This window comes from Syngnathus floridae, chromosome 13 (genome assembly GCF_059516105.1).
Source record: "Syngnathus floridae isolate MCC-2025c chromosome 13, RoL_Sflo_1.0, whole genome shotgun sequence".
Lineage (NCBI taxonomy): Eukaryota > Metazoa > Chordata > Actinopteri > Syngnathiformes > Syngnathidae > Syngnathus > Syngnathus floridae.
In genome coordinates, this window is record NC_142425.1 from 9940623 (window position 1) to 9957461 (window position 16839).

Consider the following 16839-nt stretch of genomic DNA (forward strand, 5'->3'; position numbering starts at 1 on the left):
ACAATGACCCGCACACGTACGCACACGCGGAGTGAGGCTATACATCTTTCTGCCACACGACTGTATATACAGGCTCAGATGACAGAACCTCCATGTTGCAGCATTTATTCTACCAAGACGATTCTCTCTCACGCTCGCTCGCTCGCGTGAAGATATGATCAGAAACATAGATGCAGCGTCTGCTTTTCAACTCTGTATAGTGTAGATTGTAAGCAAGACAATTCTTTCTGTTAAATTAGCATAATAGCAATTAGCATGCTGGCATTAGCGTCATAAGGTAGCCATCAAAATCAAATCAAAAATCAAAATCTTGACCTTGCGCATAACTTTTTTTTTAGCTTCCCAAGTTTGGAAGTCCGCCACGTGTATAAGCGGCAAATGCCGACAAGACAGAAGGAAACGCAAGGGAGCCATTTTTACAAGCAAAAGCTGGCTCCCTGGGCCGCCATATTCATCATGTTGCTGGCAGAATTCTTTCATGTAAAACAGTCGGTAAAAGCTTTTCTGCAGCATACACACGTCGGGATGAATCATTCGTTCCTGACATGTTGTATCTCTTTATAGCCACCTGAAAACACGAGCCCGTGTGCAGTATGGGTCTCGTCAACTGTGTGGTCTCCAACAGGCTGCGATTGCTAGCGTAGCAACTAGCATACGAACCGTTAGCATGTTAAGCAGTCGCAACTAAGCCGTATATTTTTGTTTTTCTAAAGTTCTGTGTCCTATTTATTATTTTCTGCAGCCTGTAGCCATTTGCATGTTTATTGCAGACAGAAATTGAGCCGCTTTGAGAGCCTCACTTCTCATTTTCACGCCAAATATTCGCTATCTCCCGCACCATTTTGTACAACAGGGACTATTTTGTACGATATCTATTTCCTTCTTTTGTCCGAGTTCCATTATTAACACACAAATCTCACTCATCTTCTGCAGTTTTTATCGACTAATTTAATTTCTCCTGCTCTTATTGTTGGTCCTGTTCTGGTTTTTCTTATTAGCGTGACATTTTGCACACGGCGGGTTTTATCTCTCCTGTTTTGTTTCGCATGAAGCCCGTCAGCGTCGCAACTCCAAACGAGGTCATCTGGCGCCCCCCTGTCATCACTCATAATTCTCATATCAGCCCGCATTCGAACTTCATATTCATATTCTATCCTCTAATCAAGCAGGCGTTTGCTTTAATTAGACGGGAAATTGCAGCTTGAAATTAATATCGTACCGCAAGTTGAATTCATTAAATTAAGAAAAATTATGATTTATTTGTAACAATTGTTTTCTTACTTTGTCAAGAGTAAACTAAGCTTTTCATTTTTACCATGTTGAATGTTTTCTTTTACACGGCCCTGACGCACGGAACGATTTGGTGACAAAGTAGATTAAACTTTAGACTAGTCGAAACCAGATCTAAATTGTGGCGCAGGGGGTGTAATGTGATTTTGGTAAATTTGATCAAGGTGCTGATAGACATGGTGGATGTCATCAGATTTCCTTTATAAACATTACAACAGCAAATGCCTGGACATCAGACTTGTTAACCTCAAGGAACAGAAAACTCACCGAAAACTACAGGCATGGGTGAGCCATCCAACGAGCAAATGATCTCAATGACTTTTTCCTGAGTAGACAGCTAATGTGTGTTACAGTTCAACCCTGCAAGAGGCCATTTATTGCCATCTACCGCCTCGGTCTTATCGGAGCCGCACAAGTTAGTCTGGTGACTAATGGTTACAATGTATTTAATTCAGCGTCCCACCCCAATCTTTTCTCAATGTCCACTTGAGCCGGTTTGCCCACCTCGGACACACTTCTCCACCGTTCTCCATCTGTTGGCCTCACTCCATCTCTCCTTCCTCCTCCCCTCCATTCATCCAGCAAACACGCGTTCCTCCTCCTGCGCTCATAATGGAGATCATATGTTGAAGGCGGCGCGCTGAAACCCAAGACGGGACGTCCACATCAAATAAAAGCTGCTGTCAGCGGCGGGGCCCGGGCTCCACCGAAAGGGGACTGAAACCGGATCCCGGCGAGCCTCGCCGACACGCCGTTAAAATGGAAGCCCGAGGAGAGCGGCGGGCCTACAGAAGACGGGCCACACCTCAAGCGGAGGCATTCCATTCCGCTTCGGCAAAGCATATTCGCTGAGGTGCACTTAAGGAGGATGAGCGTGTCGAGTGATAATTCAGACTGTTGGAGCCCGCATGACTAAAATGCTATTGTGTCCCGAATCATTGAGAACTACGGTGGCCTCGGGGGGGTCAAACCAATAACGTCCGTATTCACTCAACTCAACTTGCGGTTCAGCATCTGCAGATTTCTAAATTCTCTTTTTATTGATATATAAAAATTCTATTGAACGTCGCTAACAATAACAGAACTCAGACGGAATCATCGATTTGAACAACGATGCGAGTGAACCGGCTACTAATTGTGTCATCGTGTCCACTGGAGGGATGGTAACAATTTGAGAAAACACACAGCGGTACTACACACATATGGTCGGCAGCCCACCCAGTGTATCAGACGGCAACATCGCCATTTCTCAGCATGTTACATAGATAGCGCTGCCCTTCCTCTGATGAATATCCCCAGCAACCGCCAAAAGATGGATGGAGTGGACACCCGCGACTCCGGAGGAAGTCGCGGTGTCCTGGTTTTCGTCAAGTAGCTGAGGGATCAGATGTTATCGAGCCGGGAGGTGTCGGCCGCGCTCCGCTCTGGGCCGAGCGCTGCGGATAGTTTACGTAAAGGATAAACTGTGACCCGAGGACATAATCCGCCAACAGGCCGAGCGGTAGCGCCGTGGATTACTGCCGCCACTCTTCTTGGCCACCTCAAGAGGAGTCTAATTGAGCTAAATCTCATTATTTACAGCCAACTCGGCGAGCGCCTTTAAACAGATCACACAGAAGCCAAACAAAGACACGGGCTACATCTGTGTCACAATTTTTGCAATCAGCAACATATGCTCTCACAAGAATGAGGCAGTAGAATGACATTTAACACTCCTTAGGCAGAGTTGAACTGTTAATAATTGGAATGTCATTGTGAGCTCCACCAAAACCTGTACTGGATATTCATTCAGAAATATGTGAAGACCGAGCATCAAACCCACTGTTTCATTGTATTGAATTTTTTTTTAAAAAACATTCCACTGGGCGCCATGTCGAGACTCTAAAAAGGAGCCACTTTCTGAAATCAGATGTGACCACTCCCACAACGGCGCATCCCTCCTTGTTCCCGTCAATGAAATTAGCAACATTGGGTCTAATTTACATTTATTTTTTTTTAAACTCAACACATAATTCTCCTTTTACTTTTAGTTGCCACGTAAAATCCAACTAGAAATGGCAGTAAACAGCTTGAATCAAATATTGCACCAAATATTACAGGACTCTTAAACCTGGGGCTTAGTGTGCCAAGAATCCGATTGTCTCGGTGTACCTAATAAAGTGGTCCGCCATCTGAATTCTACTGCGCCGTATATGCGCATCCAATTTTCATTAAGCCGCTTGTGTAATAAATGCGACGGCGCAAATGCCATAATTGCAAGTTTGTACAATGTTACCATTCTAAGTCATATCCATTTATTTATAGTTCCGCTGACATTCATTGTACAAAAGTATAATATCCACAAGGAACCGCGGGCCGTGTTTTTAATCAAGGTGTCAACATATTTCATCGCACAATAAACTTTACGAGCCAGTTCAGGCATCTAAAAATGGAGAAGGATGTTGCTCATCTGCCGGCAGCAGCAAAAAGAAAAAAACAAAAAAGACACGGAAACAACTATTAGCTCAGCATACACGATGTTAATCGGATACGGCTACGCAGGAGCTTAATTACGTGTTGGCACAATGCATGGCGTGCACTTGAGCGGAGGCCTCCGAGCATTCGTGAGTTCTGGAACACGTTCAACAGGAATCAAGATGTCATTTGTTTACAGCAATCGTTACAGCGTCGAGATATGATTTAATGGTTAATTGTGAGCGACGTCGCCACAGCGAACATACAAAGCTGCTCAGTTCGCTATGAACCTGGTTTTAAATTAGTCAAGTTTGAAATTCTTTTCTCTCCATACAAGCCACTGTACAGTCAAAATTGTGATGAAATGGTGCGCTGAAAACAAATATTACTGATTGTTGCTTTAATTGATATCGACTCTTTATGCCTTTGAGATTCAAATTGCACTCCAACTCCATAAAGAGGTATTTTAATTTTGACAGAAAACGAGTAATTAATAAATTATGGAGTAAAAGGAGTGTTGAAGCTCAAGAACAAAAATACTAAATAGTTGGAATGTTGCATTCAAACTCTAACAAGTAGAATTTATCCATCTATCACTTTTTCATTTCAAAACTCAGATGACTTACCTATCGTTTAACTGACTCGACCCTTATCTACATTTTAAATGCATTGAAAATGAGGAATCCACTGTTAACGTGGATGCCTTTGCATATGTGCATTTCCATCCAAAATATGATCAAATTTCATATTTTACCGCAATCGCATGAAAATAGGCGCAGTAAATTGCTTATGACATAGACTCCCTCATGTTGTTTTGATAATAACATGACGGAGGGGAGGTGCGCGGGAGCAGGAAGCTCACATTTATTGGATTTAACTGTTTTGCTCCACACACCATTGGGTAATTCCTTCTTATCGGCCCAGAAGCTGTAGTTATTTACTTGAAAATGGACTAATTTCTTATTCCAGCGGAGGGGGGACCGGCCACTGACTTGAACAGCTGCTTCATGACCCAAAAAACTGTCAGTCTTTCCCTGGAATAAATTGTGGATCATACCACTGGAAAGCGAAGGGGGGGCGCTGAACGACCATCGCTGCTAATCCTCTTCTTAATGCATTTGCAGCGAATGCAATGGATTTAAATAACATAGTAGGTTACCAACCAACACTTCGATGTATATTTGTTTCATTTGTTGTATTTAAAGAGCGGGTTCTGGTAGACATTCCCGAACGTTCGCCCCTGCCTCCCGTGGACCACCTTGGTGCGACCTCATAGTAGAATCAATTCACAGAGAGGGCAACTTGAAACCGGCCACACACGCCGGAGCGAGTGGCGTTTTTGGCCGGCACCGAGTTTAATAGTCCGGCTCGCATCCGGGCTGTGTGTGTGCGTGTATACACGTCTGTCCACGCGCGTAGAAGGACTCACAGAGTGGGGGAGACCATGCTGCAAAGCCGATTGGCTCTTTTGGGGGTGTTGTGGATGATTTCTTTTTTTTTTTTGGTGGGGTGGGGATTTGTGACAGTTAAAGTTCCACGCGTGTCGACGCTCCCTCCGTTTGGAAGATATGAATTGTCCCACGCCCCATAAACGTAACGTGATCAATTGGACACTTGTCACGCACGGCCGGCGTGACTCTGCAAACCAGGGGTTGAAAAAACAATATGTACACTCAATATTTGCCACGTGCATTAGCATAATAATGACTTGAAGTCATGTCAATGCATTTAAAGGGCCAGTCATCATTAAACATGTCACTTTTCATTCATTAAGCGCCAGATTTCAATGGGAAGTATTAACATGCAACTTGGAGGGTGGGCATCTGCTTATACCAGCGTGGCTTAAATACACACAGGATCACCAAAACATGAAATACAAGTGCACATATCTAGGGTGAAAATACTTCAAGGGAGCCTGCTCTGGTTGTGTTTTATTTTAAGGGTATTATCTTGCCGTGAACTGTCCCTAAAATTTTGACCTCTCATAAAGGTAAACCAACATAAACAGTAATTCAGTACAACCTAGTAAACATAAGGAATTAACTCTAATGTGTTTGCGCACATGAATATAATATAATATAATATAATATAACATAATATAATATAATATAATATAATATAATATAATATAATATAATATAATAATAAAAGAATAGTGGTTTAAATTCCAGGCGACTTTCAGCGCAGGTTGCAGACGAGTCCAGATAAGAGCAACACACTTGCAGGCGTAAGCAATCACAATGGAATAATAATAAGAGTGATAATAAATAATGATAATGAAGTCAAACCTGGGGGCATAGCGCCCCCTGTGGGTGATGGGAGGCACCACGGTGAGTGGAAGTAACTGATGAAATTACTCATGTAAAAATAATGGTTAAAACTGTGGTTTAAGTTGATTATACTCGGTTTACATGCAATTTTTAACGTGACTAATTTTAAGCAACTAAATAGATTTTAAATCCATTGTCTGAAGTGCTTAGTGGGGTTAAAGTATTCATTGACATGTTCAGAGTGCACAGAAAATGTCACATAAGCACATATCTTACCTTCTTCTCCAGCCATCCATCCATTTTCTGTACCGCTTTGTCCCCACGGGGATCACGGGCGTGCTGGAGCAGTAGTCGAGGGACACCCTGAACTGGTTGCCAGCCAATCGCAGTAGCTTTTCTTATCCTTAATAATGAAGGATGAAATATAACACAAACAGCATCAAACACAAGTATCCTCTATTTGTCTTCTTGGGGGTGTTTTCACCAAGTGTAGCAAATTTGAATAGGTTACAAAGTTACTAATTCTAACAGCAGCCCTATAGTGAGTGAAGAACAACCAAGTAGTTTTTCACTAGATGTACAATTAACATGACTATATTGGCAACCATTAGATATCTTCCTATATTTTTTCTAACATGTTTGTTCGGCGGTAAACGTGAATTATTTGCCTTGGCTCAGGAAAGGTTGGGGAAGCACTGGACTCATTGACACTGACCTTGGGAGAGAAATTTTCTGTCTCTGCTGACACCAAGTGGACAGAAAGGGTAATGCAATTAAACGGTTGTCAAGAATTCTATTTTATATTTTATTTTCCATCCATCCATTTTCTATTTATTCAATATATTCTAGTTATGCAAGATAATTTTTGAAGAAAGAAAATACAAGAGTATATTCTTTTTAAAACTTTCTGAAAAAATGTTTTCTGAAAGGGGGGGGATATTCTCGTAATGTTACGATTGGCTTAAATATAATTAAAAAAAAGAAAATATATTCTCCCACACCACACATGTTTAAACAATAATAATGTTATTGTGGCACTTACCCTCTGAGTCTTCTCCGTTGGCGTAATGCTAGCACATTAGCACAAAAGTTTGACGTCACGAAGGGGGGGGTGAATATTCTCGTAATATTCCGATTGCCTTCAATATAAATATAAAAAACAAAAATATTTTCTCCCAAACCACACATGTTTAAACAAGAATAATTTTATTGTGGCACTTACCCTCTGAGTCTTCATCGTTGTCGTAATGCTAGCACATTAGCACTAAAGTCGCGATCCGTTCTTCGTCTATGAAATGAAAATGGACGACGTTGAAGTTGTCTTTTCAAACGAGTCTCATACCAATTCGTCTGTTTTCCTCCTTCCCTGGTAAATACGACCTACTTAAAACCAGAAACGGAGAAATTTAGGTCCAGAAAGTAAAAACCACGGCACAGTTTGGCTTTACCCACCGGTGCTTCCGAAGCAGCTTGCTAACCACCCGCCAAATAATTGCGCACAGCAACACTTCGTAGACTTGAAATCTGATTGGTCACAATAATCATTGTTGTGTCCAATCAGAATTCAGATTTCACTGTTGCTGTCAGCTACACAACAAGACACACGATATTAAATAAAGCCTAATTAGTCATTTCCAACCTTTAAATTATCCTTAGACTTTTCCTTACCCTTTTTTTTTAATCAGTAAGACACACACAACTATTGTTGATGAAAACACTTTATTCCTTGTTGCAATTGTATAATTGAAAATGAAGAGAGCAGTAAAAAGGAAACAATACAATAGTTGTAAATCCACATCAAAATCTTGGTGATATATGTTCACATATTGATTGAATGGCTCTTATTGTTCTTATTCAAGTCCTTATCGGCATTCCTTGTCAATATTATCATGATTATTGTTGTAATAATATTTACAGCATATAGGAGCACAAAAAAAAAAAGGTCACAAATCTACAACGGGCCTTTGAGGAGCAATTAGGATTCGACTATGGAAGCTTGACTCAGCATGCACGCTTTGTTTGGGAGAGTCCAAGAGTGCTACAGGACAGCCAAAAAGCATAAACGAAAAGTTTCGAGCATTGGGCAACTCGGCTCCGTGACAAACGAAAAGTCTCTTTTGAGTTCAGTAAAGTACAAAAATGTCTACATGTACTTAAATAGCTCCTTATGTGAAAGCAGGGCGATATCAGAATTATACAAGAATTGCCCAAGGACTACTACGGCCACACTGACACGAAAACACAGACTACGAGAAAAAAAGTTCATGAAAGTTATGAGACTGAATTTTCAAGACAAAGGGTCTTACTGACATATTCAATTATTATTTTTTAGACATACATGATTGTGAAATCCCTTATAGATTGTGAAAATGTATGTGACGTAAAACATGCAATAGTATTAAAATAGTCACATTTTAATAGTATTTTTTCCAGAAAATAATGATATGAGAATAGTAAAATTGTTAATATTCATATTAATAATAATGTTTTTTAAAAAAAATTAGGACAAGCACCTGACTCTCTAAACAAAAACAACTTTCTCAAAATAACCTACACTTTGAAAATTAAAGTTATAGCTTAGTTAAAAAGAAAAGGCATCTTTTGGAAAAAGGTTGTGAAACATAGAAAGGAAAAAAAAACTAACCATGACTTTCTCTCATAGTATATGTATTTTTTCAGTGTGGCTTTAATTCACCTCGTTAAATAATCCTCTATGTCTCGGTTACAATGTACATTACAGGCAGCTCAATAACTTTGCGTGGCACTTCAATCATTCAGACTAATGCGATCATTTCTGGCCACTTCTACGCTCACAAATGTGAAAGGAAATCTCAAAACAAAAATGGACGCCCTCAGACAGGCCGTCGATCAAATGATATCCAGTTAGGGGAATAATAAGAATAGTGTAAAATGACTCGGAGGGTGCTGTGCTCTTAAAAAATAAAATAAAATCCAGTGACTGAGTCAAGGGAATCCCCAAAGCCTTCTAGACGCGCGTCTTATCGAGGTCCACCTTGACCGGCAGAGGCCCCGCCTCCAGGCAGTCCTCGGCCGGCGCCCGCTTGATGCAAACGGCCGGCAGCGGGCTCAGGTAGTACGGATTCACTTTCACTTGGGTGGCGTCCAGGAACTCTTTGTTGCTGTTGATACTCAACTGCGAACAAACACCGATTGGACGACTCCACCGTATCGCGCGACTGACTTTTCAATTTATTTCAATTGTTGCGCTAATAGGGCTAACTCGGTCGTACCTGTGTCTTGATGTGCTGGTCGGGTGCGGTGACCAGGCTGGCGCAGCTGAGCCACAGCATGACCATGATGGACAGGAAGAGGCACGCTGCCAAAATCCATCGGGGCAGACCCGAGCGCCTTAAAAATTAATGTTACATCGTTAGGAAGACGCTTGTGAATATTTGTTTCGTTTTTATCTGGGCTCACCTCGACATGCAGCCGAGGAAGTCGTGCTCAGCGGCGGCGGCGCTCTCGTCTACATGTTGCACCTGATGTTTACCTCTGCTTCCGACTTTGGATCCCATTTTCTCGCCACGCCCCCTCACACCTATCAAAAATAATGCTAGCTTTCCCAGAAACTAATTTTGTTCCTCCCAGACAAAAGTTTGTTTGTCCACGCTCACCATGAGGCTTCTGCGTGTGCGAGTGCACCTGAGGCCAAGGACTGTCGGCCACGCTGGAGCGAGGAGCCTGCAGCTCTGGAAGAGAATACTCCATCTCCGGTTGGCTCTGAGGAAGATGACGCTCATTAACATGCATATTTAATATCTCCAAGCAGATGAACTCGTGCAAGATCGGCCAGCATCACAAAAACCAAATGAATTCAAACAACAAAACATTTGCGGCGTCTGCGTCTATATGAGGTAATGTCGAGGTTGTCCGACTGCACGCTGCACTTCAACATATCATCAAGCGTGGATAAACACCGTCGATTTCCTCGCAGTCCTTTAATTAGGCAGGCGGTTTGGACGCTGAGGTCAGCAGGCGCGACGGATTTCGTTTTATTTTCGTCGCTTTACGTTGTTTCTCTGCAGCTCTTCCAATGCATAACACTCAACTTTGGAGTCGCTGGCTTAATTACAGTAAATGTTTATTGTCATTCCAGATTTAGATCTGCTGATAGAAAAATGAGGTGCTTCACGGCGCATGAGGTTTTCGAAGCGGGGATATTCACAATGCCGAGAGGAAGTGGCGTGTCTTAAAATAACTCTAACGAGCTGTGTGATTTTGTTGGAGAAAACTTTATGCGTGACCTTGCTCTCTCATCCCAGCTCAGAAATCAGTTCAACCAATCTGAACAAAACTATTCGACAAATGTAGAAAAGGTTCACAAACGTAATGTAAAGGCAAACGTTACCTGAAAAACGACAACCTTGCCATCGTCGGCCTGCAGGTAGAAGGTCCAAGTGGAGGAGATGAAGCTCTGGGCGGAACTGACAATGTCGTTGCACCAACTGGATACGGCCTCCATGACGGAAGGCGGCTTGGGGCGCAGGGTCATGGCCTTCAGCTGTGGACAAAATTTAATGTCATTTTGTGCACGTTTATGTATGAAGATCCTCTCTCTCACCTTCCTCCTCTTGATTTCGGGTTCGGAGGGCTGACTAGCGCAGCCGGTGCTGCATGCATCCTGCTCCACAAGTTTGACATAAGCCTCCTGGCATGCTGTGAACACAGATGGGAATAGAGAGACACTTTATTAGGTACACTAAACAATGACATCTATGATGCAGCCAGGAAAGAGCAATCTCCCCACTGATAAGTCATTCAGGTCAAACCAAGAGCCACATATGGAGCCGCTCACCTCCTTGACATTCATCCTTGCTGGTGTTAAAGCCAGCGTTGCCGTTGACAAACTGGCAGATGGAGTAGAGACGACAGCCGCGATGGCAGGCGTTCATCATGGAGTCCTAGAAGAAAGCCTTATGTTAGTAGTCAAACAAATAATGTACATTAGTGCAATTGAAAAAACACAAATGCTAACACGCTAAATATTTTTTATATTTAAAAAAAGTCTACAAAAATGCCAATATGTCATTCTGACTATGTAATCCTGAATCTGATTAGAAATAGCACCCTCTTGTGGACAAACGGCGTCAATACATATGCAGCTATCATAATAGCCTTGTCATCATCTCTTCACCATTTCCGCGTTTACCGACAGTACGAAACAACATCGCGGTTTTTATCACATGTAATTATTGAATTATTAATATTCTGCAACCGTCTCGGTGGTTTGGCTCGCTCGGGCCTTTCGGAGCTTTTGCCCTGCAGCAAGATGTGGAGCCACACCTGAGGGTTGATAGAAAAAAAAATCCGTGCTGTAAAATCTTTTGTGCTCGCGCGACTAACAGCACACTTTCACCCGCAATGCTCAACTCATTTTCGGCTCGAACAGAATGACGCTACGGTTGGGGGGGGCAAATAATAATTATTAAAATTCACACACACGCCGGCCATTGCATCTGTTTTGCTGCGCAATCAGTCATGCAGCACGCATTCTAATGGTATCTTACTTTAGTGGGGCCTTTGTTTTTGATGGCAAGCTGGCATTGTTTCTTGCAGTAACTGATGTCGCCCAGCTGGTTGTCAAATATCTCCAGAGAGGACGCGGCGGCGGCGAACCCAGCCAGGAACACCGCAAGCAAGGCCGAGGAGGAGCGCATGTTGGTAGCCGGAGCCTTGTAGATGTCGCAGGCGAGAAGGACACGGGCAGCGATGGTGGTGGTGGCGGCTCAAGGGAGAGAGGAGGAAAGATGCTCGATCCTGCTTTTTCTGCTGCTGCTGCCTAATGCTGGATGCTCGTGACGTCACGCATCATCACCGTGCACATATTGACACCCCCTCCCAACACCCTGCAAACTGCACTGCACAATGTGGCTTCAAGAAATTTTAGATCTTTTAGATTTATTATGTCAGAACATAGCAGGGGGAAAAATCCTTTGTGTAACCTCGTGGAGCCACATTATCATAAATTTATTTGAACTATCCCTTTAAAATGAAAAATGTGTTGTCGTTTATCAACTGGGTTTGTATGTCTGCCTACATTTTAAAAATCTGCATTTAGATTGAGCCAAGAGTCAAAATTATCAAAAGGTGTAGGTGGTACAGCACGGTGGTGGGCCACAGCCCGAGCCCCCTCAGCACCCGGAGTCAAGCTGGCGTATCACACAGCAGATGTCTCAGCTCCTTCTGTCCATGCGGGCGGGCACATGACGCAAATGAAGAACATGTCTGCTTGCACGTCTGGCCTTCATGAGATTCATGTACTTTGTAATGCACTCAACGGAGTCTTGGAATGCTTAATAGTTTCATTCCAAAATGGAAAAAATATGATGGGGAAAATCTGTCAAAAAAATTACTATATATTTAAGCTTTGTGGGTTTTAATGGGGTACAAAAACGACAGTGCAAACAATTTACCGACCACCTTTATTTACCGACAGAGGTCTCCAATAGCAGGGCAGGAATTCACACATTAGCAGAAGCACGTCAGTTGTTCCACACAATGAACGACGACTGTTATTTCTTTCAGAGCAGTTATGCGAGTGGTGGTGGGTGCCGTGCCCAATAAAAACCACAGCGGCCTTGTGCAAGACCGACTGAAACGGAGTGTGTTAACAGTAGCCGATGCTTCGCAGTTGTTGAGATGGCTTGAAATGAATCTACTGGACAAAAAAAAAAAAAAAGCCTCATGATTAGTGATAATTCCTCTAAAAAAATGACCTATGTTGCCATACAAAAAGGAGCCCCCGTCAGAGAAGTCCAATTTGCATCATAATACTCTTTGTGAAAAAGAATTTGATTTTTTTTTATAGGTCATCCTTTCAGGATGGACCTTCCTGCAAAAAAAAAATATATATAAAAAAATATCAGTGCTGAGGCAGAACAAAAACTAAAAAACCTCAATGAGTGCAGCCGGCAAACGGGCAGCGGCGCAGACCATAAACGATATTTTCCGAATGCGTATTTTTCTAAATTACAAAAGATTCTAGCGATGGACAAATGCATAACCTCTGAAAAAAATACTGTATGAAAGCATCCCTGCTACTTTTGTTTGCGAGTACAAAAACCTCCATCAATAAGCTGCTCCCGAGTAGCAAGAAGTCCATTTTCTTTTTTGTGTGTTTTTTTTTGGTTAATTTCTTTTCCTTTTTTTCATCGGTTTTGTTTTTATTGGGTAAAACGCAGTCCTCACATTGAGTGCCACAGTTCATGACAGTCTTCTCTCGTCGTTTCACTTAGCTGAAGGATCCAGGAACATGCAAGCCTCGTAGCGGAGGTGCTCATTCTTCCTGTGGGCCCCACCCTAAAAGGCTCTCAGGCCAGGGCCGGGAAGGCCTCGGGGTCGTCCACGTTGGGCACCATAGCGGTCGACTGGAGAGGGGGATGGAGAGACAGTTTTTTTCCACCCAAATATTGCAATTCAATATGCGACACCCTAATTTGCATTTAATTTGATTATCGTTTGTCCCCAATTTTCCCTCAGCTCACCTTTTCGATCCTTCCTCCGCGTGACGGCCTGGGGGTGTCGCCACCGCGTTCGCCAGGGGGTGGGCCGCCGCGCCCACGTCCGCCTCGCCCGCCGCGTGGCCCGCCGCGCCCGCGGCCCGTACGTGCGAGGTCTCCGAAGTTGATTTCCAGCTGGGACGTGATGTCGTTGGCCGGCTTGCGGAAGTGGGGCTCCTCCTCCGTCTTAAAGGGCGAAGCGAGACGGCGTGTCACATGCAAATTTCAATGCGCTGTTGAAATGCGAGGCGTAGACGCGAGGAGCTCACCTTGGACTCACACATCTCCGAGTCTATCAGTTCATCCTTTTTACCCTGCGAGAGGAAGCCACAATTAGAAGGAGTTTCAAAATGGCACTCCAAGAAGTACGTCCCTACATCCAGCTTTGAACATCTAATTTGTCTACATTTACATGCACAAGAAGAACATTTGAAAACCTGTTCTTGAGCTTACACAGGTTTGGAAATCATTTAACAGCTTTCAAACTCACTTCAGCCTTGGACTTGTGCAGCACGAATCCTTTTTTCCAGTCCGCGCCCTCGTTGGCCTTGCGGATGTTGAACTCCACTTTGGCGCGGTCCTTGTCCTGCATGGCCTTCCATTCGTCCAGGGTCATCTCTTTGGGGCCTTCCTCCTTTGCCTCCTCCACCTCATTCTCCCTTCAACAAAAACACAAGAGGCGCACCGTGAGTGGCCATCGCGGCGGGCGAGGCGGTCGCGGCGTGCCAAGGACGAGATCAATTTACTTGTTCTCAGAGTCGGCAGGTGGGTGCTCCTCGCCTTCGGGGTTCTCCTCTGTCACGTTTGACTGGTCGAGTTCACTGTGGAGGACAAAATCCAGGATTAGACGCACTTCCCGTCAAACGCCCCATCACAGGGGCATCATCATGATGATCAGTGAATGACTAAAGAAGCGCATTTCCTGTGTTGAGGTGTGCCATCTTGTTATCTACATCCTCACGTCGAGCTGAGCTAACACAATGAGACCATTGTTTTGTGGCGGACTTACTTGAGTTCGTCCTTGACTGTGCCCCAGTTGTGAGATCCACTTCCACCTCGCTTCTCTTCACTTTTCGGACCCCTGACAGAAAAAAAATATATATTCAATTAATATATTGCACCAGTTTTTGCAAATTTTGTATTTTTAAGCAAAATTCCTTCCCTGTTTTTATGGGGCAATATTGACGAGTGAATAATTAATCTGGTCATGGTATGTAGAGACAGGGTACTTACGATCGGTCGCTGCCACTGTGTCTGTCAAATTCCCGTTTGCCTCTGGAGTCAAAGCCATCACTGCGACCCATGCCGCGGCCTCTGCCTCCACGGAAGCCCCTTCCGCCACCGCGGCCCCTCATCGGCCTGTCACCGATGGGCCTGGAGGGCGGCGACAACAACAATCACAAACGGCCGACCCATTTCGGTGCGTTAGGCGATATCGAATGAAAACTCACTTCTCCACAGAGAATTCGCCTCCCTCGGGCTTCTCGCCAGGCTCGCCGGCGGGCCTCGTGAAGCGGCGAGGTGGCCGCCAGTCCGCTGGCCGTCTGTCTGCGGGAGGTCGTCCTTCTCCTTGCTGGCCGCCCTGAGGTCTTGGGCCTTCGCCCTCCGGCTTGCGGCCCATTCTCCTCATTCCGGGGCCTAGGGATGACACAGTGACTGAATAAACAAACCCGAAGTTACCGAACACCGCCAAAATTCACGCCGTTTTAATTTCTTCTCGATTGTCATTACCATGGCGGGAGTTAAGCCAATTGAGAGCAATCGCCCACCGGAGATTACAGCACTGTCAATCATTAGCTGAGGCAGCAGTGGATGAATAGTTTGGAATGTGGCCTGAGTGAGCTCCAAGTCGGAGTCCCCGCCCCCCCTTTGGCATCAAGCGTAAACTCTTAAGCAAAACACAAAACCGTGCGCCCAACCAAACTGGGTGTACACAAAATGATCATCACGTGAATCACCTTGGCACCACCGCCCTCATCACTATCGTGAAAGCTTGGCAGCACATGGCCGCCGTAGGCCAACACATGGTGGAGACATTGCTTCACTTGCCCTGTATACCGAAATAGAAACACACAGCAGCTGTATGCAGCACACGGAGGGGGTGCACCTGTCTCATCTCTCAACTAGATCACTTGACCCCCCCTCAAATACTGATTCTGGCCTAGCGTGAGCATGCAAGTACATAAGTGTATTTTTTTTAGATTGATTGCAGTTAGCATGATGCTAATGGGAAAGCAAGGAAGTGCAGCGGGGTAGAAGCATGTGCTTGCACCTGTTTATCGACTATTGACAATGCAAACTCGCTGAATTATTTAACATGGACGTAAATGACAGTTGATTTCTGCATTGATTTCCTCGAGGTGTATTTTTGATTATCATGTGACGATAAACATGCTTTGGATCGTCATACTAACACAGGGCCTGGACCGTCAATGAGGGCCTCGAGCCAGAACGAAGTGCGGGTTTTCCTGAGTGGTTCTTCGCGGGATATGTTATCTATAACACGGTTATTCGAGGAGGGAAGCAGATTCCCCAGCAACCACGCGGGAAGGAGCTCACGTCACGGCAGCTTTACCCACCTTGATACAACGCTAGCTTTTAGCACCCCCCGACACCCCCTTATGCTACAAGAGGCTTAAAAAACGGAAAAACGTGCTCACCATCTTTCTTAAGCGGGACGGGAGCTTGGGGCTCCGCCTTTTTGTCGGTCAACGGGGTTTTTCTGTCTTTCTGGGTCTCCTTTTTGGGCTGTTTAGCCGCCTGGGCTGCAGACTTGGCGGCACCGGGAGCGGCAGGCTCCTTCTTCTTCTTCTCAGCCTGAGCCCGAGCCTGCTTCATCAACTCAAACGGGTCCGATTCATCGTCCAATAATTGGTCGTATCGATTGGTTACGGCGATGCCAAAACCTTCTTGCATTTGTCCGGGCATGATGGCGCCCCTTCAGCAGGATTTTCCTCCGATTCTACGAGGCTTGGTGCGAACACTTCGCTAGGTGAAGCCACAAGATGGCTGGGGAAAGGAACTTCTTCTCTTCCGGCGCGATAGACATACGGGACTTTTTTGGAGAGTCGCGGTTGGGGGGTGTAGTCCGTTGGGGACTTCTAGCAGTGGGGTCAAACGCCCTTAAAAACTACTTTACCCAGAATGCAACAGTAACTCGTGTGGTTCGCCTGCGGAAGCCTTGCACGCGCGCTTTAACATAATTTACTCTCGTTTTTGAGTCTTTAAAGAAACTCGTCATGCCTTTAATTCACAACATTGGCCAGCTTTGTGTCAAAATTAGAAATAAAAATATGCTCACATGA

At 44.5% G+C, this 16839-nt stretch overlaps 2 protein-coding genes and 1 long non-coding RNA gene across 4 annotated transcripts; all 3 read right to left on the reverse strand.

Moving 5' to 3' along the window:
* Positions 1–1331: 1331 nt before the first annotated feature.
* On the reverse strand, positions 1332–7504 carry LOC148388594 (uncharacterized). The gene is made up of 5 exons (XR_015862075.1): positions 7467–7504; positions 7237–7394; positions 7057–7153; positions 6291–6417; positions 1332–1891 (listed from the first exon to the last, which is right to left on the reverse strand). It is a non-coding gene; the product is annotated as an uncharacterized LOC148388594 (long non-coding RNA).
* Positions 7505–7716: 212 nt separating this feature from the next.
* On the reverse strand, positions 7717–11846 carry tmem59l (transmembrane protein 59-like). Its single transcript, XM_088394102.1, has 8 exons — positions 11543–11846; positions 10831–10936; positions 10597–10691; positions 10384–10536; positions 9650–9755; positions 9453–9573; positions 9266–9383; positions 7717–9168 (listed from the first exon to the last, which is right to left on the reverse strand). Exons 1-8 carry the CDS (start codon positions 11690–11692, stop codon positions 9001–9003), a joined length of 1017 nt encoding a protein of 338 aa, XP_088250228.1. The 5' UTR covers positions 11693–11846; the 3' UTR covers positions 7717–9000.
* Positions 11847–12443: 597 nt separating this feature from the next.
* serbp1a (SERPINE1 mRNA binding protein 1a) lies at positions 12444–16701 on the reverse strand. 2 transcript variants are annotated; one of them, XM_088394099.1, is made up of 9 exons: positions 16195–16701; positions 14986–15172; positions 14768–14908; positions 14544–14615; positions 14281–14355; positions 14025–14196; positions 13804–13848; positions 13520–13720; positions 12444–13402 (listed from the first exon to the last, which is right to left on the reverse strand). In XM_088394099.1, the coding sequence occupies exons 1-9, from the start codon at positions 16460–16462 to the stop codon at positions 13346–13348; spliced, it is 1218 nt and encodes a 405-aa protein (XP_088250225.1). In that variant the 5' UTR covers positions 16463–16701; the 3' UTR covers positions 12444–13345. The 2 variants fall into 2 exon arrangements, with proteins under 2 accessions (XP_088250225.1, XP_088250226.1); XM_088394100.1 differs by having other exon boundaries at positions 14025–14193; positions 16195–16700.
* Between the last annotated feature and the right edge of the window lie 138 nt (positions 16702–16839).